Source organism: Pogona vitticeps, chromosome 1, assembly GCF_051106095.1.
Source record: "Pogona vitticeps strain Pit_001003342236 chromosome 1, PviZW2.1, whole genome shotgun sequence".
NCBI classification, from domain to species: domain Eukaryota; kingdom Metazoa; phylum Chordata; class Lepidosauria; order Squamata; family Agamidae; genus Pogona; species Pogona vitticeps.
In genome coordinates, this window is record NC_135783.1 from 209,089,402 (window position 1) to 209,110,351 (window position 20,950).

Consider the following 20,950-nt stretch of genomic DNA (forward strand, 5'->3'; position numbering starts at 1 on the left):
ACCAAAGCTGCTGGCATTGCCATTTTAACATATTTGCCATCAGGCATGAAGGAGCAATGAAGTGCCCTGTGGAATAAAAGCAGCAGCATATAGGTAAGCAAAGTTATCTGTGGAAGAGCCCACATCATCAGATGTCCTCACCTCTAGAACTATTTGCTGTTTTGATGCATGACTGCTTGCAACATGAGCTGGCACAAAGTGTCCGTCGGTAGGGATGACCTGAGCCACATAGACTGGTCGCGATCCTAGGCTTGCCTACTCAAGAGTAATGCCCATTATGCTCAATGCACCCTAGCTGAGGATGTCAAGGAATTGCAGCCTTAATGTAACATGGCTGCGAACAACCAGTTTTCCAATAGTGGCATATACCCTGATCTGAAACGGGTTGCACCGTCAGACCTGCTAATATTTTGTTTTTTAATTGAACAGGGAGAGAGAGAGAGAGATCGCAAGTTCCTTGATGTAGATCCCAGCTATCAATAAGTTGAGCCTGGAAAACCTATGCATGCCTTCCTTAGTGTGAGGCAAGTGAACACAGTGGGCCTGATGGGATCAGAATTACTTTGTGAGACTATCCTCTGGTCTCCTAAGTGGATTTACTCAATGTTTGGATCTATGGGATCTTGTTTACAAACCCATCTTACATCTAAGGGTTCATATATTTAAACATTACGTCCAGGTGCCATGGATTTCTATGGTGGAGCAACACACATCTTTAAACATCTCTCACTAATGTCTTTCAGAAATGTCAAACCCTGTCTAGATCTCAGGCCTTGGCGTTTGTATGACAATGTACAAATGATGTCTCATTTTTAGAGGCGGGGGTGGGGATATCAAGAAGCTGCATGTTGGCTCCTAGACATGTGATTCTTGTGATGAGTTAACTCTAGCATCGTGGTAGATAATTCTTTTGACAGCAACACCTTATTGCCTTTACGCCACCCATTAGGCCTCATGTCAACACTGATGTCACAGAGTAAACAGAAAAAAATGTGTGAAATCAGTTGTAAGAAAAATGGTCAAATGCAAAGATGGGCAAACAAAGGGATTGTTTGTTTCATCTCTCCCCCCCCCCCCCAAACTGAGTAAAGAAACTGTCAGCAGTGATGCAGTGCTTATTGGAGCTGAACTGTATATATAAGGCTGAGAGAGAGAAAGAAGCGTATGCAGTCACTTTAGGATTCCCAAGACCCCCAGAAGTCTCTGAAGACAGAGAGAGGTGGTGTATTTCCTGCTTCATCTCTTCCCTCCAAGCACTCTAAGGTAAGAGTCAGATGAGCCACCTCTAGCTTTTGCTTGGTGATCTCTTCATACTTTGGGGAAACTTAGGCTGTGTTGACTGGTGACTTTGTGGTGCAGCCCTAGGCACGTCTCCTCAAAGGTAAGTCCCATTTATTTCAACGTGGCTCCGTTCCTGGGAAGTGGGTGGTCATGCCAGCCTTGGAATATTTTCATTTTATATATTTGTAGGTGCACGTGAGCGTGTTTGCCTGGGGTGTGTGTGTATATGCAAGTGGATAAAGAACCTTGCCTTTGAGCAGCATGATGTGCCATGATTTAAAATCCATTTCCTTTGAAGGCGAGGGAAGAGGGTTCACCTGTGAGGGGCCGCAGTGAGATTTTTTAAAGCTATAATAGAGCACAGAACACAGCAAGAATGGGGGGGGGGGGGAGAAAAGAATTTTGAGAAAAGTCATGAAGAAAATATAATGGGGTCAGCTAGGTATAATTTTTTTTTGAAAATATATATATATATATATATATTATGAAAAATCCCAAATAATTTTTAAAACAGTTTACTCTTGATACAGAATTGTTCCGCATAATTTAAAAAATAGCATCCAAAGTTGTTACTTTTATAAAACCAGATAAAGATCAGGGCATAATCCAACCAAAGGTCAAAATGCCATGATCTTCCATGAAATTAAACACACATGGCGTGTCGTTTGAGCTGAGAACCTGTCCTGTTTACATATTAAATTCAATAGTGCTTGGTCCCAGGCTGTACCACCTGCTCTACATGGAAAAGATCCCAATTCAAGTCTCCAGCCTCTTCAGGTAGAGCCAGGGAGAACCTCATTCTGACAACCTGGACCGCTGCTGTTGGGCATTGTAGACAGTATGGCTCTACCGGCAGGGTGTGTGTGTGTCAGTAAAAAGTCGCATCCAAGGGATGCAGGATTATTGCACTCAGCAACTCTCCATGGACACCAGGGCTTTAAAACTCTTAACACTGACTGGACTGTGGCTCTAATTTGCTTCTGTAGAGCCGCACGGTGACTCTTATCCCCTGAGTCATTAACAGTGTATCAGCCAGGCTTATAAAAATGGACCTTTACAGCTTCTCAGCGATGGACCTGGGTTTGGTGACCTAACTGCAAGTGAGAGGGGAGGTCCATGACTGGAACTCCTTGCGTGGTTTTGAATTTTCCTGGAGCTGTAGTGGCCTTGCTCAACTCCCCTATAGTGATGGTCCTTCTTCCCCCATCTGGAACCATTGCTAGCCTTCTGGGGCTACTAGTAGCCGGGGGAGGGGGAAGACAGCCATGCCAGGGAAGGGAAATGTGGACTGAAACGTCTCACCCCCTTCTACAGGATCTCAGCCCGAATCTCGAAGATCCCACCACTTTGCAGCTTGACTGTTAGAGGTGATAAAATGTTAAAGTTCTGAAGTGAGGAGTGCACGGCAGGGTTTAGTGAGAAATAAAAGTTCCTGAGGACAGGAACTTGTGTGTTCTTTTATATCAAGAGTGGCCAAAGTCCGGCTGTTTAGCTATCGTCGGACTGTTACTCCTAGCACACCTCCCACTGGCCAAGGACTGATGGACAGTGTAGTCCAGCAAGGTCTGGGAAGCCTTTCTTCACCCACCCGTACTAAAAATGATGCAACATTAGAAGTCAAAATCATTAGTAAAATTAATAGTATTTTTAAATGTAGGATTGTAACATTAAAATTATGTTTTTTTTCACTTGGGAATCTTAATCTTTCTTCCTTCTAGCTATTGTGTGTTACTGCCATTCAGAATTATCACACTTTTCTGCAGACACTGAGGATTTATGAGCACGTTTACAACATGCCACCTTTCTTGTATCATGGAAATTAAGAGGGCATAGATAGAACTCCAAGGTGCTCTCCCGTTCAAGTGCTAGCCAGATCTACCCTTGCTTAACTTCAGCAAGGTCACTACTTCATGCTGTATACAGAGGTTGCATAGTGCTTTGAAACCCTGGACTTCTAAAGTATCCCTCCCCACTTCCTTTTGTCAAGGAAAACAATGCTCTCGTTGATCAAGGCAATGCCTTTTTCATTTTCACCTAAGGAGGTGACAATGTTGATTTTAAAAAATACAGCAAATACTACAGGTTTGAGGTGGGCTGATTTGCATTCCCTCTCTCTCTCTTGATCATGAAATGCAATGGGAAATGCAAATCAGCCTAGAGTCCCCCTACTCCCTAGTTTTTCCCCTGTGCTACTCAGGCTAGGCTTCTAATTTTTAAAAACCAGAATCTTTCGCATCAATTCAGGCATGTGATTGTTTGAACTGATATAGAAAGAGAGGATGAGCACATGCGCACACAGAGCAGTGTTTTGCTGAAGCACCTGACCGTTCACCTCTTTTCTTACGAGGATGAACCACACATATGCACACATAAAAGCAGCACCAGCAATCACTTTCTCAGCAAAGCCTCTCTTCCATGAGCAGAACTCCTGTTTGTCTGTTTGTTTGTTTCATCTTAACAGAGCTCTCCCAGTCTGCAATTTTTTTTTTAAAAAAAATGTAAGATGAGGATATGAGACATTGAGGAAGGAAAAGCTTTCTTATGGCAATTCCTTTGAATGGTGCCACCTACAGGCACTTCAATAGAGCTGCAACAAGGTGTGCTTTTGGGGGGGGCCTGGGGGTTGGTCTCTCTCTCTCTCTATATATATGGTCACTTAAATTGAGCAGACCTGAATTCCCTGGTGTGACTTCAGAGAGAGTGAATGCAACCAAATTCACATTTCCCTCACTGTGTCGTCGTAACCTAAGAGTGTCTTGTTCATTTCTTATTTTCACAATCCAAATCTGATTATGGTCTCAAAACATAGTGGACACACATGTCCTTTTAAATTTTAAAGCAGCAGTTTGGGAGCCGTAGCCACACACACAAAAGAGGGGAAAGGGTGTTATCACATGCAGATGAAAAAAATGCAGTCCAGTCCCAGAAAACCAAATCAGAAAACATTCCCCTGTTTTGAACAGGGCTTCCCAAGTATGTGTGTTTAGGATTTCATCTGTAGGGTTGTACCCAGTCTCTTGAAAATGACAGTGAAAAGAACACAGACAAGTAAGCTTTCTGATCCTGAATCCAGGCAGAATTTGGCTACAAATCATTATATTTAAGAGATGGGCTGCCCTGGACAGAAAAGGATCATGGAAGTCCCATTGGGTCAGTATCACGTACCTGAATTTGCACCCAGGTCATGGAATATTCGCCTGGAATTTCAACTTTCGTCTTGAGAGGATTTTTCTTCCCTTTTTCTATCTAACAAGCAAAGAAGAAGAAAAAGGTTGCGATTTTTCTACTAGAAGATTGGGTCATGTAATCATTCTTGCCATCTACACAAAATCAATTCCTGCTAAGAGTAAATTAGATAGAGGGCCAGACAATTGATAATTCAGCTTATAAGAGGAAGTTTTTAACCTTTCCTGGCTCTCGGTCTCCAGCCACTGCATTGTACTGGCTTTCACAGAAATCTATGCGACATACATGCAGATGTGCATAAAAACCAAAACTTGGAAGAGTGCTTTAAAAAAAAACACACAGCCTACTATTCCCAGCATCATGGGCAGTAGAAAAGATTCTTGCTTGATACCACAAGAATTTCTGTGCCAGGTAGAGGAATGCTGGAAACTGGTGTCTAGAAAACAAAAATGAAAGCTTTTCTAAGCACTGCTACATAATGGATCTCTGGATCTTTGGCCCCAGGTTCTTGCTGTTTAGAACTGTGTCTGCCTGTCTGTGTTGTTGCGACATTTCTTAATCCTTCTCTTCGATTTGTGAGAATGTTGCTTCTCATGTTGTTTTTTTTTAAATCACTAGGCATTGGCTGCCAAAGGGTGGAAATGTGCCTTGTTTCACACCTAGGCCCACCCGATCTGTCTATGTGAGCTGCACAATCATGTGGAATCTTTAAAGATTTATGAAGAGCTCCAAGCTGTAGTATTATAACGTGATTTCTTAAGAAACACCACAGGGGGGCAGTATTACACTACTAAATGAATAAAAAAGACTTCTCTCCCCCCCCCCCAACCAACAGAGGAAACCAGAATTGAGGATTACACTTGGACATCAGCAAATGCTGATGGCAATATGATTTATACTCTCTGTCTAAGCATGTTACAAAATTGTGTCATTTGGGCATAATCCACCATGACCAATTTCCGCTGAAATCAATTAGCTCAGTCCTGACTGAGTCCAATTCCATCATGTTCATTCTTATAATCAGCTTTCACTGCTTCTGGATATAGAAATCCCTTTTTAAATGTGGCATCTAACTGTGGGGAATCCTTGAGTTCTTTGCACAGCAAGGAAAACAAAACATGGACGAGAAATCAATTTTCCACCGTTAAGACTGTAAGGTCAAAAATCCTCTTGCATAAAGTTACCCCAGCTCAAGGAGATGACATCATCAGATGTGTGCTTTTGTTGTCCATTAAAAGTTTCCGACTCCACTCCTTCCACGTTTTGAAGCTCCGCTTGGCTTCTGGAAACCTTTGGGAGACCTTAGGATGGGGTGAGGAAACGTTTAATGCCTGAAATCTGGTCCTGGTGGCCCTAATCCTAAGGGGTCAGAAGTGCTGGTGGTGAATTCGGGGCATTAAAGGCTCTCCTCACCCTGTCCTGAAGCTCCCAAAGGCTTCCCCAGGTCAAAAGGGATCTCAAAGAAACCTCAAAACTTGGGAAGATGGAATAAAGCACTTTTAATGAGCAAATAGAATTCTGGGGCTGATGACATCATCGGCTTGCATGGGCATAAATTTTCGCAATAGGATTTTGGCCTATATGATGTTGAAAGATCTCCCTGTTGCATTACAGAGTATTTTGAGGTGACTTGGTGTTGGGTAAATAGCCAAGAATCATTAACTTTACAAAAGAGATGTTGTGGAGATTACAATTACTTGAGCTGTAGACTGCTGATGCCAGCCTGTGACATAGCCCTGGACTCCTGTCACAGTTGGGTATACCTGTATGTACAAATGCCATAAAAGTGCAGTAGGGCATGACTGTTTTCCTTCCATCCCTTTCTGACAGGTGATGAACATGAAAAGCACATACTTTGTCGCTGGATTGCTTTTAATGATTATCCAAAGCAGCTGGCAAAGTCCCCTCCAGGAAACAGAAGAGAAAACCAGGTAAACACCCGAGATCTAAGTTGTAATGCCCTAATAACTCCAAAATGAATGTGAATTTTCCTATAGCAGAGGATAAACTGGAATGAATATTTCCTTAAGCTGTTAACATGTGATTTTTCCACCCATAGAATGAACATTGGAAAAGCCAGAAGCACATGAGGTTGTTCATTCAACCAGGAGTGCTTTGGGTTGTTGTTATTGTTGTGTTAACAGAATCTGTTTCTCCTGTTCCCCAGCAGTCATTAGGCAGCTAATGACCCTTTCTTAGCAGCAATTATTTTTTCAAAGGAATGTATCTTTTAAGGAGGCCAGGACCCAGATGTGGCACCTTTCAAATGTGTAGTCTTCAGTGCAATTAATTTGTTACAAACCGCACTTGTAGATCATTCAAAGCTTCCCAGGCTGAACCATTAGATGACTCTAGACAGCTGAATGAAGTGAAACGGCATTCACAAGGTACATTCACCAGCGATTACAGCAAGTTCTTGGACACGAGACGAGCTCAAGATTTTGTACAGTGGTTAATGAACACTAAAAGAAGCGGGTAAGCAAAATGGACACCCTAAACCCAACCCTGAACCCATTCAAATTGTCACATTAACCCCATCCCTCAAGAGTTGTTCTTCCCACCTACAGAAACCTGGGATGGAGACTGTGTGGCCCTTCAGATGTTGTTTGACTACAACTTCCATCTTCTGTCACCACTGGCTGTGCTGGCTGGCTCAGGCTGGTGGGATCTGTGGCCCACCAGCATCTGCAGGGGTCACACAATTCCTACCCATGGCAAAATAAATTTGCCAGTAGAATCTACACAGGTTTCACAGAGCTGGAACCAAACCTTAGAAGTGAAATATCCATCGATCCATCAATCGATCCATTGATTGATCCATCGATCCATCGATCCATCGATCCATCGATCCATCGATGGATCCATCCATCCATCCATCCATCCATCCATCCATCCATCCATCCATCCATCCATCCATCCATCCATCCATCCATCCATCCATTCTCATTCACAAACTCCCCAACCTCTATAGGCTCAGGGATGAACCACAAAAGCTCTCTCTGCCATCTTCTCAAAAGGCATTCCGGCCCCCCCATTCTGAGATTTAAACTTGCTAGTTCACGGAACATTTTCTTGTAGGAGATGTCAGTTGAGAAGGGTCTATTGGCTCCATCCACTAGAAAACGTTGCCATCCAACATCCACTGAGATGAATGGGTTTGTGCAACAGTGGCTGCTGGGCACTTGTTCGACTGCCACATACGTCATACGGATGGGCACAGCAGAATGTTGGATGTGCACAGTGGATTGTGCCTCCTTGTAGTTATAGTACAATGGAATGTCACTTATTCATGAAGGTACTCATGTACCTATGAATGGAGTTCACATGCAGATGTGAACTTATGCTGAAGAACGGCCCTTACCCTGATTTTTTTTCCCTTGAGCTACTCACATCTTAAGAATCATAAGCTACAGTATTATTCCAGCACTGCCACCACTGTTCTCAGGGTGGTACCACTTTGGTTGCTGATATATCCTTAATACCAACTGCAGCAGTTTAAAATAAATGTGAGGATCTCAGTACATCTCTACTTTCTATTGGAAAATATAGGCTGTATATTAGAATGTCACATTTCCCTCAACGTAGTTACAGGGATTATTTGTAAACCATTTAAATGTTCCTATTGTACAATTCACATTCACTTCAACCGCCTTGTAGTCACAAAAGAGTGTTCAGGTAGGCAGCCTTGTGCCACCCGATGTTCTGGATTGACACTTCCATAGGCACCTTTTGCAGAGTCCTTGTGCTATGCAGTAGAAGCATAGAGACTCACAGAAGAGAATAGCTACAAGTTTCCCAGATAGTCCACCCCTTTCTCATTAACTGGCACTTAAGGTCTCAATAACTCGCTTTGAGACATTTGCAGGAGAAAGAATAAAAATGTTTCATCACTTGCAGTTGTGAACAGATTAAAAAGCTCTGCTTCCAACAGATTAAAGAGAGAGGGAAAGGAACACTCAGCAGAGAAGCGGGAGCTCTCTTTGAATTCAGATGTGGGAAGGAATGATTTGTTCGTGATGGATATATTGATAATCACCCCAACCTAGAGAGATCCCTCCCAGTCACTCAAGCCAGAAGCAGCAGGCAAGGTTGCAAATATAACTCCAAGAGCGCCATCCAGTATGACCAAAAGTGAGAGATTGTAGGAGATGTATTCAAAAGTATTGTAGAAACCAGATTGTTAATTCCTGTTTTAATTAGTTATCCATACCGAAATGCCCTTGGAATCCTGTTGAAACCCATGCTTCTTCAACATCTACTGCTTAACAGACTTGGGCTTCATATACATTCATATGTAAACATAAATTAGCTTCCATAGATGTCATGTGAAAATCACAGTGTATTACAAAATTGAATACGTTTATTAAAATATCAGCTTTATGTCAAAGAAATGGGGGGGGAAGAGAAACATCATTTAGGCAGCACTTATTTTATATCCATCTTTCTCTCTGTCTCTCTATCACGCAGACACAGACACACTCACACACACTCACATGCACAATCCTGTGGGCTCTTTTTTATGGTCACTAATGACATTCTTTCCAAAGCAGCTGCATTTGAAACTATTGATTCAAAAGATTTCCGATAAGTTTATCGACCTCAAATGTAGGATCAAGATAGTAACTGGCCCATGGCTAAACGGAAGATAATACGACTGGCAGCATGACAGACATAATGTTCTCAACCAGAAGGAGGTATGTGCAGAATATATACCTTGCCTGGAATTCAGTAGAGTATAAAAATAACGCACCAGAACATGACAGAGTTTGGGCTGGGTTCTAGAATGTGCCCGCTCTGCTCTCTACTGAATCAGAGCACTGGCCCAGGGGCTTCAGTCCTCTCTGGGTGGCTTGGTAGCCACTCTCTGAAACAGCAAACAAGCCTCTTTCCTAGCCAAGGATGCCACATTTTTATACCACTGAGCTACAGTCCTTCCTCCTTTAATGGGCATGATCATCTACACGAAAGGACCTCCCTCTTGTAGCTGCAGCTGGTTTTTCTGACCACAAAGGTTCTTGCGCAAGCGACCGGCAGGAAGATGGAGGCACAAAAATAGCATTTGATTTTCCTACTTTCTCTGTGTCCTTTCCGCACTGATTTGTCAGCTAAGGAACTCGTCGTGATGTCCCCATACTTCAAAGAGGACTCTGGAGAGAATCCGGTGGGAAATATTCTGGCTCCCTGGTTCTCCTGCAGTTGGCAGCTGAGTCAAGCTGTCTTTACGAGGAGTGAGCCAGTCAAGTTCTCCATACCAAACTGGGACCTATTGTATGGCCACACCCTTGATGCCATCTTTCCTCACACTCAAAATAAGGTCCACCCACCCACCCCAATTCCACAGCATCCTCCCAATTCATCTAAGTACAAGGGTGGGATTGCATGGGCGGGCAACTCGCATATTGGATCGCCTGGGGCGTGGACCAGTGTAAGCTATTTTCCCGCAATCTCACAATGTCGGGGCAATAGTGCTCCGGCCCAACCCCAATCGGTGCCCAACTTGGACCTTTTCAGATCCAGCAATAAGGCTGCTCCTTCTGGGGACTGGGCTGGTCTAACTCCCAACAGACGGAAGGCTCACTTTAAGGGAGAAAGCAACTCTTGCTGGTACGGCCATGCACGATCCTTTCTCTCCATCGGGTCTTGGTCATTCCTGCTGCCCTGCCTGAACTGACAGGGTGACCTAGAAAAAAACAGACCCAAAGTTTCCTGGAAAAGCTACACATTTCAAGGGAAGGTTAGTAGTCAGGAGCTGTTATGAATGACTCGAAACCCCCCCACACACCCAAGAGAAGATTGCTAGGAACGCCAAGAATCCTCAGAATATCGGCAAAAAGAGAGAGAAAAACCCAGCACAGTAAACTGTTCTACTATAACCGAAAGCATTTCCCAGTTGGAAATATTAGAAATACATGTACAAAGTATGTGGGTCTCATCCCTCGACTTCTTCCCCTTCCTTTCCCTCCACAGCTTTTGTATCATTCACCATGTCTGATGCAGACAGTCAAAGTAATTTAGTACTTTGCTGTCTCATTGATCAGTATTTGGGTTCGTCACTGTCCAAATACTCCATGTTTTATTTTGTTTTATTTTGCATCTTGCATTGTCGACATCAGTCATCATCCTGGTTGATTACTGGCCAGCTGGTCAAACAGCGCCTCAGTTAGATATGACGTTGGCTACTCAATGGACGAATCAAACATATGCCTTAAGGAACCTCAGCAGGATCCTGCCTTTTTATGTAATGTGAAGGGCAGGCATCTGGCTGCCTGGAAAGCAGCCTCTCCCAGGGTCTCCCTGCCTATGCACATCATTATCTCTTATAGCTCCATGATTGTGGGTGGAATCTATTGGACTATAGTTTTATCCCATATAGGGACATTGATCCTTGAAGTGTCCTTATATGGGCTTCCAAATGTCTGAATTTGGTGGGTGGGTGAATGTGGTGGGGGAGTGTTCCTAACTTTGCAGTATTGTGCTGGGCATAGTGTGACAAAGGTATGATGTGGATCTCCCAATGTGACTAGTGCACGTGTATACTATTGGCAAAAGTTAACATCTGGCTTGTATGGGTGTTCTCCTAAGCTCTTTGTATGGTCATTTGGTGGTGGCAGGATCATGCCTATTCTGAGCAAGCAAGGAAATAAGCCTGATCCTCAACATATTTACTGAATTAAATGGGCTTAGAAATTAAATCTTTAGGGGAGGAATAAAGCATCCTTGATAGAACAAGTACATAGCCTGAAAAGAGTTCATTTTCTTAAAAAGCTGTGTTAGAGCTGATTCACAGAACCACTTTGTTCATGCTTGGCACCTTGCAGCATTCTTTGCTCACTTAAAAATGGGTGTTTTAAACAAATGTATTTGCCACAAACAAAAGCTATCCTACAACTTCTCGCCAAAACTCTTCCCAGCGGAGACCGAACGGAGGAGGCTGCCTGAGATCTTGAGAAACCAGCTCAGACAAAGATGGTTCATCCAAAGCTTGAGAGCTACATGGCTGGAAAAGAGGTGGCCTGGGAACTTTTGAGTGGTTGTGTGAATTGGCTCTTGTGTCTTTGACTCACAATAACAAGCTGTTTACTCCCAACAGTAATGACTCCTTTTTAACATGATGGGGGTGTGATTGAATTGTGAATTAGCGATTCACTGTGTAAATGACATGAGGAACTGAAGACAGAGACATGCATAATTATATGATCTAGAGTGGAAGCTGCAAACAATATTGCCTTCAGCCAGAAAGTGATTACGATTTTTAAATTTCTGATTTGAATTCTGGGGAATGTGTTCATTTTGGCATTCAAATACTTTTTTCAATTTTTTAAAAAAATATGCATCAGTGCAGAGAAAAGTGTAACCAGTAATGTAATGTTCTGATGGTTTTCTATCCAAATGATCCAGACCTCACATTATAGGACGACAAATAGAAATGAACATTCTTAGCTACTGGAAACATCAGTTCCATTTCCAGTATGAATTACGTCACAGAGAAAAAGCAAAGGGTCTAGAGCAGTGGTTGCCAACCTTGGGCCCCCAGATGTTCTTGGACTAGAACTCCCAGAAGCCTTCACCACTAGCCGTGCTGGCCAGGATTTCTGGGGATTGTCGTCCAAGAACATCTGGATTCCTTATGGTCGGAAACCACTGGTCTAGAGCATATAGTACAAAAATCATGGAATGCATCTATGTGAATCCTGTCAGCTACCTATAAATGTAATAAGATGCCGCTATAATATTCAGCAGATGATGGGGGGGGGTGGATTTTACTTTTCTAACTGTATAAATGCGGTTTTAATAATATCTATGGACTTCTGCCACAGACAACAGGGACCTGAAGAAAAAGAGAAAGAAAGTCTTCTGGACCAGCTCTCAAGGTATTTTAATAAAATGATTTACACAACACACACACACACACACACAACGCACCGAGAATGCCCTCCCCTGTCAGTCCTGACAATGTTGGTTCTGATCGCCTGGTAGGAGGACCGGGGTGCCTGGGAAAACAAGTGATGGGTGCTGTGGGACAGGAGCCTGCTATGCCCATGTGTGCATCTGAAGATGTTTTACAGGGAGTGAGCTAGCCCAGTACAGTATAGTTTTTTGCATCTGGGAGTAGCTCTCCAGGATCACAGTCAGCCCCTGCCCCCTTACAGCCATTCCTTTTAACTTGAATGTGTACCTGGGACCTCCAAAGGGCATATAATTAGTCCCTGAGCTGTATCTCTCCCAGTAGTGGGTTTTTTTTTTTTTTGGCCCATACGTTCAGAAGCAAGGACTCCCCCCCCTCCTCAGTTCCCATCCATGCATCCTTCTTGCGGTGGCGAACTGGTGTCTTTTTCAGAGGCACAGGCCCATTCATGGCCATGAAAGTCACATCTCGCACATGAGCTTAAGATGCTGGCCTTAAATTAGATTTGCATAATCAGTCACATTCAAGTGTAGGCAGAGGAAAGCCGCAATGCTTGGCAAGTGTAAACTCGCGGCAAGTTGCATATGTGGTAGGTATCACAACTAGCCGTGCTCTCACTGCTCTTGCCACTGTGGGCACAGGCGTCGTTGGAACCATCCACACCTACCTTTTGGATAATGTTCTCTCCACAGAGCAAGACATATGGGCTACTTCACACATTGTGTGGAGGCAAATATACATATACATATATATTTATATATATAATAAGGGGAATGGGACAGAGTGAATATGTGATACACCATGGATGCACTACAGGGAACGACAGCTGATCATGGCTCTCTGGCCCACGTAGCAGCATAATGTGTGTGCTTGACATGTACACAGGATATATTTTGACTTGTTGATGTACAATATTTTTTGAGTAGCCATAAATGCTCAGGGTGTGAAATAGTCTTTAGCTCATAGGTTTGCAGAGTTTTGTATGTGTTTACACCAGAAGCCTTTGTTGCGTGTAAAAGGGGAACTGTTTTTTTCATAACAACGTGCTATGTGTACGTTAAATGTCATGAAACTAACAATAACAGCAAAATTCCCGCGCCACTAAGCACGGTGTAATTGAATGAGGACACAGGGTGAAAAACAACAGAATTCTAAGAAACACAGTGAGGAGGGTGAAACCACATCCTCTAATGGATTTATATGGCTTTAAAAGTGCATACCGAAACGGAATCATCTTACCGTAACACAACATGAACTTCCAGACAGGTAGAAATACAGTTCCTTGCAATTCAGACATGGGTAGGAATCAGGAACTGGATGTTCATGAATGGTTTTTAATCATCAGAATCTGTGGTGAGCTACAGGAGAATTTTGAAAGGGACAGTCAACATTAGAAGCAGCCTGAGTTATCCCTGTAACCTGGAGCATTGGTGAAAAAAAAGACAACCACTCTAATTCCCACCCAGTGCTCCCCACAGTTTCAGTGAGCGCATACTTGTGCTGCCTTGCAGAAGATGCATTAATGTGGGCAACTGCTTGCACATGCCATAAATTAGCCTCAGCAGGGTTTGTAAACAGAACCGGGTGGATCCATTAGCCTGGGTGCAATTGGTTTCTTGGGGCACACCTGAATCCTTGCCCAACGCTAGGCTTGATTGAGTTTGGAAGCGTAGAACAAACCTCACCTCTCTCAATCATGACATTGGTATGAGAAACTTTGGAGGTTGTGCCTGGGCTTTCTTCCTTGGAAACCCTTGAAACATGTAAGATGGGCTTTAGTTCCATGATGAATGTGTTTCCTCCACACCCAAGAACAGAGAGCGCCTGAAGAACCATGTGATTTTCAAGCTGCATAGAAGGGTTCTCTGTGCAGGCAGGACTTGGCAACACAGATACACACTCCTTTTATGTTCTGAAAGATAACTAGAAAAACTCTCCATTCTAAGAAAACTAGCACAAGGCTTGTGTTTGTGGTAGATACGAATGACGCTTCCTTTATCACAAAGGCCCTGCACAACCCCTATCAGTATACTTGTGGGTGAAGACTGTTGCAGCATCTATAGACCTATCCAAAGGCACTGGAAGCCGGTTCTGTTCTCACTTCAACAGAGTCATCATCTGCAGTTCTTTGAGAAGAGAAAATAGCAATCTTTTGCTTATATGTAGGTTACGTCATGTTCTCTTAGGGACTCTCCTTGGACTATACTTGAAGTGCAGGATAAGATCCTTCCTCTTTTCAGGTGAACCTGAAGACATCCCATGTTTTTCAGGCTGACACAATCTATTTTGGACTGACTACCCCCTTCTCCCTCCCCACCCTTCCTCTTGGCACAGCCTTGATGCATGGTGTTGGCTCAACCTGCTCCTTGCCATCATGACGCTTGGTGATGCCATTCAGCATCATTGGGTCCAATATAGGTAGTGCTACCTTTGGTCATATTAAGATTGCGATGATGTGTTGAAACCAGACGTGAAACTGCACATCACTGGCCATGCTGGGCGGGGGATTCCGGGCAGCTGGATTTTAAAAAGTAACTTCTTCAAGCTTTGGATTTTGAAATTGGTTTTCTAGGGAGGAAGGAAGGAAGGAAGGAAGGAAGGAAGGAAGGAAGGAAGGAAGGAAGGAAGGAAGGAAGGAAGGAAGGAAGGAAGGAAGGAAGGAAAGGAGAAAAGGTGGCGTTAACTCCCCCCCCCCAAGACAGAGTTCTCAAACAACTGTTTTTCTTTCAGCAATGGACTTGCCAGGCGTCATGCTGACTACGAGAGACATGCTGATGGCACCTACACCAGTGACATCAGCTCTTACTTGGAAGGTCAAGCAGCCAAGGATTTCATCGCTTGGCTCATGAATGGACGAGGAAGAAGAGAGTAAGAATCCATCTGTTGCTTCTACTGCCACTAAGTGTTTCTTAGCTTTAGGGAAGGAGGTCTTACCAATAACAGCCTGTTATTGGAAACTGCAGTGTATTTTCCTCCTTTCCCTTTCTTACTGTATTTCTTACTTACTTTTCTTACTTCACTTTTGTACCTGAAGATGTTATCATTGGGTGTAAAATGTTCTCGCTGCCAATTAAAAATGTAGCCTTTTGTGAATTAATTACGCTGTTGTGCAACTGAATAGGTCAACTCCCTCAAGGTCAAGCCCAACTGAAGGTCAGCTAAGTTGTCCACTTCCGCCTGATTTCGTCCCCACCCAACCCTACTTTCCCATAATTAATTGCTCACCAGGCGGGTTGTCTCAAATCACATTGGTTCCTTCTTTGAATCCAGAGTTCTCCTTCGCTTGCCTCTTCTTGCCATGTATGGCCTCCGGCTTCTCATTTAGCTTTTTGTTTCCAAAGTTTGTACAAACTCCTCTCCTGCTCTCCTCCCCGGGAGGAGAAATTGCTGCTAAACTCATCATCACACTGTCACCATCCCTTCCACCTCTTTCAGAGTTTTGTTTCTGCCTTCCCACTCTCATTCTGCAATACGCTGAATATTTACCCCTCCCCTGCCTCCAAGCGTCCCCTAACTTTAGGCTGCCAACACCTCCATCAGTAACCTGCACTCCATCAGGAACCACCTACATCCTGTTCTCACCACTCTCATGACAGCCTCCCCTTCTTTTTGCTCCTTGGACTGTTCTACCCACTGCTGACTTTGATCCAGCAACTGTACATTTGAAACAGCGTTCTTCCTGGCTTCCTCTCCTCTCCTCATGAAGCCCCCTCACACAGCCACTGTCAAGTCCCATTCTGTCCACCCGCCTGGCCTGGGAATTGGAAGTCCAACCACACCTTTATTCTCATCTGTACTGGTCTTTGTACTTCTGTCTCTTCTGTGCTCTTTCAGAGCAGGACTTCCTCTTCTCCCTCAGTGCCATGCTCTGAATCGCTATTGCCAGCTGTAAAAAGGCACTGTTTATGTCATTGGCACTCTATAAAAATCAATGATTATTGCCATCGTTATAATAAAAATCAAATCTGAGAGTCAACAGCCTGTGTTGGAATTTAGGAAGAAAGCCAACCGATAAAAGGTGTTGCTGGAAAAGGCCGCTAGAACTCTGTGAACGGACAGGATAGTTACAGTAGGTCAGCACTTAGGTGATTCTTGTGGCATGGGTGGGGAAGGATGATAACGGGCTGAAGATAACCTGTTCAAATTTCAGGCATGATAATAAAGATATGGCATATTTTTGCTTTTATCTGTCACACTGAACAAAATGGATTGGTCTTTGGATCTATCAAAGACCGGCCTTCCTCGGTTGGATGTTAATACACCCTTCAATCTACACTCTGTTATTGTTACTGTTCCATTGCTTAGGTGTCACACAGGACTGTGTGTGATGGATCTCTTTTGTTTAAAAAGTAGCAGTGATTTAAAAAGAAGAAGAAGAATAGAGGAGCAATTAGGTGATAGGACACACAATCCTTTCCCCTCATCCCTTTTTCAAGGGTGTGTGTGTGTGTGTGGGGGGGTTGTTGTGATTTAAAGCAAAACATTTATGGTCAAAGTCCATCACCAGTCACACCCAGAAGGGGTTGTCTTTCAGCTGTATTGTTTTGTTTTTTGAAAAGCCAGATAATGGGTTTGGGTTGGCTTATTTATATATATACCTGGTTCTGAGAGCTCAGCAGGAGAGCATAAGAGATCTTTTACATTTACTCCGTTGCTTCAATATTATTACAAGTGAAATGGAAGGCCTCTGTATGGGGAAGGTCTCAGCAAGTTTACTTTCCATTCATGTATCTGAGGGAGAAGAACCCTCTCAGCCTTCAAGCAGGAACAACATGTTTCTCTATAGGACTGTATTCTTATATACGTGTTGAGGGAGCAGATAATACAATGAGGCTGCCTGAAATGCTGAGCCAAACTATCAATGCCATCTCGTTCTGTTTACACGAAGACGTGTCCAGCTCCCCTACAATTTCCCAAAAACTTCTTAGGAATTAATTCTGGAAGCAAAACAAAAAGGGGTGAATGGAACAGCTGACTCTGTTGTGGGAATATCGAACGGTCAAAGATACAGGCCTCAGTGTGTTCCTTCTGATTTTGTATTTCACTCCCAACAGTAGCCCTGGGTGCTCGGAAGGAGCATTTCTGTTTGTCACCTTTATTAAAATTCTAAGCAGCCAATCCAGACCCTTTCCCCCCTCCCCTCAGGAAATGCCTTCAGACTATTCTTAATTCTGGTATCACACCACGGGTTTAATCCTTTTACATCCCATAAGGGGCTCCTTTGTGTGGTTGTGAGATACAACGTAATTTTCTTGGGCTGTTATTTTGGACTCATTTGAGGGCAGATTTAAAAATACACCATTTGTGTTTCTGATAATGTAAATATGGTCTTGTCTTCTGGGAATATGTATCGCAAAAAGGCTGAAATGTATTAACATTTAAAAATACTTAATTAACAAAGTTCCAGCAGTACTAATCGATCAGCACGGAAGGTATTTGTCTCACACTGGCTATATATACATAATCCAAATGGCTTATTCCAAATAAACAAGCTTTTAACCAACCTATTCCAACAGCCTTCGAGAATACTATTTAAAGTCTTTAAAGGGGCAGCCATGAGTTGCGGCTACAGAAAGAATCTCTGAATCCATAGTGGGATTTTAAGACAATTGGAGTAAGAATTTTAGATTAATTGGAGTTCACCAATATTCCAGTTTGTCTGCTCTTCTTTTTCTCATTCATCTACCAGACTTTGGAAGTAGCAGCTCTAAACCATCTTCTACTAGTGATCCATCCAAACCAGTCTCAAAGTTTCTGCAGCCAATATGTTTTTCTCCTTTCTGCACTTGTTTTCTCATTTATTGCACCTTGACTGACCGGTTGCCACAGTCTATTATTAATTTCTTATGACATGACTAAAGTATTCTAGCTTTCTGTATTTTATGTGTCTTGTAATTTCTTGATGTTTAGTACTCCATCGTTGGTCACCATCTCACTCTAAGAAATTCTTAGCTCTGCATACAGGCAAATTTCAAATGCTGCGATCATCTGTTTACTCTTAGAGTAACCATCAGTGGTGGCCTTTGGCTGTGCATGTGAGGACTTTGTAACAAAAGGTGATTTTGCAGCTGTGTGTAGCAAACACATCTACTGTGCAGACCACAATCCAGCCAAAGTGAAGCAATTTAAATTTCATTTATTAAAATGAACTTTATATTTACTGTTAAAATCACTAGGGCCTTAAAAGTGCTTAACTTTGGATGAAGAGTGTCCAGGTTTCTCCTTTTATTAGTTAAGTGATTTTTAGAACCTTTTTTATAAAGCTCCTAGATGGAGTTTGCAGTGTTATTTTATTTGAGAGTGTTTATAAAGAAGACATAAAACCCAGTTTTGTGCTGTATTTGCTGGATAAACTGAACTACAAGGATGTTCCTTATTGGTTTCTCCCCTTTAAGTTTCTCAGAAGGAGGAGCTGGCACAGTTGAAGAAGTCGGCCGAAGACACGCAGATGGCACTTTCACCAGTGATTACAACAAACTCCTGGATGACTTGGCTACCCAAGAGTTTTTGAAGTGGCTGATCAACCAGAAAGTGACCCAGAGGTGCTTGAATTTTGATTAACCTTTTTTTTTCAGATGTACTTGGATTCCTTAGTTGTGGAGAGGGAAATGTTGGTTATTTATGGTAAAAGCAAAATAGAAATACTGTATATATATATTTTAAAAAGACAAAAATGTGGTGGCACCTTAAAGACTAATGTATATAATTTTTTAAAATGTGAGCTTTCATGGACAAGTCCACTTCATTAGACGTTCATCTTGCATCTGATGAAGTGGACTTGTCCATGAAAGCTTAAATTAAAAAAAAGTATATAACAGTTGGTCTTTAAGATGCCACCACCTTTTCGTCTTTCCTACTTTTTGTTTCTATTTTTCTTTTACCTACAATACTTGCACAGACTAACATGGCCACCCCCTTCTACAACTAGATCTATAAAAGGCATTGATTATTTCTGTGACTCATGGGTAATACGGGTGGGCAACTTGGAGTTTTGTTGCTCCTAGCATCTCTCTCCAACATAGCCAAAGGTGAGGAGTGATGGTAGTTATAGTCCAACAATATCTGGAGAGACACATGCTTCCCACTCCTATTTGCCTTGTACATGTAGTATTAGGAAGAGATTACAGTGATTTGTTGGAAGGGGGGAACTGATGCTACGGTCTTCCAGTGGCTCATCATCTCCATCCAACAATAGCTCCTTGAACATCTCGTTGACAGGTGTCTTGTGATCTGGACAGGGAAAGAAGTGTCCCCCTCAAGTTGGATATAAGCCCCTATCCTTGAACCTTCTATGGTCTTTTTCATGCAAACCAGCACATTCCTCTGCATACAAATAAAGAGACTCGTTGAAAAGCAGGTTTTCTGCTTATTTTTGTGGGGGGAAACTCCTTTTTCTACCAAGGAATAATTCAAAGAAGGGCTCAAGGGTGCTTCCAGGCATTTTGTGCCTATGATGTCAATACCTCTGGAAGGTGATAGTGCCAGCCCTACTATTAGGTAGAGCTCAGTTAGGAACATTTTCCAAGCAGAGGGATGCATTCCTCGATGAGAAACCTTCTAGAGGCTACATGGTAGTTTTGGAGGGAAGGAATGCAGGGACAACACGACATCCACCTATACCCATATCCCTTCTTGGCATGCATCCATCCTCAAATGTGCACCTCATTCACAAGCATGCAACCCGCCATTCATACTCACCCTATGTCTCAATACATTGTCCACCTTCAGCAGGTGTGGATGGGAACTAGCAGCTAATGAGATGCCTTTGAATGGCTGAAAGTGAGGCATTAAAGCCACAGCTGCCGTCCTTGGTTCCTGTCCAGGATTTAGAATTCAGTGGTACAATGGAGATTTCATATAGCCACCAGACTCAACAGTCAGAGCTACACATGTCCTTCCTGAATTGATCTTTAAAAAAAAAAAAAAAGCTTAAAAAGCCATCACCATCTCAAGTGTCAGTATATCCCATGAATTAATTCTGTGCTCTTTAAAGGAATATTCTTCTTTTTAATTTTATCCTGACTGAAACAGCAGCAAATAGCCTTGGAATTTTGGGCAGGAACATCCTGTGTCTTTAATCTTAAGTATTAAGGAATGTCATTTGGAACAGCAGTGTTTGCTGCCTCTACAAAGGGCATTGCTTAACACAAACACACCGCAGATGCAGCCCAGTTCAGATATAGATGCATGTGAGAGGTGTGAGAGGTTCAGATATTTGTGGACTTTAACTTTCAGAATTCTTCAACCAGCAAGGCCAATGTTCAAAGTACTGTTCAAATTAGGGAGGGGATCTGGGAGTTCTAATTTCTATGTTTACAGGCTCTGGGGTAGGACAGTTTCTATGTGAGGGAGAGAAAAAAAGAGAATTCTAAAGGGTGACAGTAAACAGCTCTAACTACCCACAGAGGTGGCCAACCTAGCACCTTCCATACGTTTTGAACCACAACTGTTATCAGTCTCTGCCAGCATGGTAAGTGGTAATGTGGTAAGGGGAATTACAGTCCAAAACAGGTGGGGTGGGGGCACACTAGGTTGACTACACCTCATTGCTATGGAGAGCCAGTTTCTATTTTTAAA

At 42.9% G+C, this 20,950-nt stretch overlaps 1 protein-coding gene across 2 annotated transcripts in view; it reads left to right on the forward strand.

Annotated features, from left to right (window-relative positions):
* The first annotated feature begins 120 nt into the window (after positions 1–120).
* Positions 121–20,950, forward strand: part of GCG (glucagon) — a 33,406-nt gene continuing 12,576 nt past the window's right edge. The window contains exons 1-6 of one of the 2 annotated variants that reach the window (XM_020798378.3): positions 121–1,263; positions 6,298–6,398; positions 6,781–6,942; positions 12,285–12,338; positions 15,104–15,241; positions 18,769–18,915. In XM_020798378.3, the coding sequence (XP_020654037.1) occupies positions 6,301–6,398; positions 6,781–6,942; positions 12,285–12,338; positions 15,104–15,241; positions 18,769–18,915 (599 nt within the window). In that variant the 5' untranslated portion in view covers positions 121–1,263; positions 6,298–6,300. The remainder of the gene's footprint in view (positions 1,264–6,297; positions 6,399–6,780; positions 6,943–12,284; positions 12,339–15,103; positions 15,242–18,768; positions 18,916–20,950) is intronic. The other variant, XM_020798379.3, reaches the window with a different exon arrangement.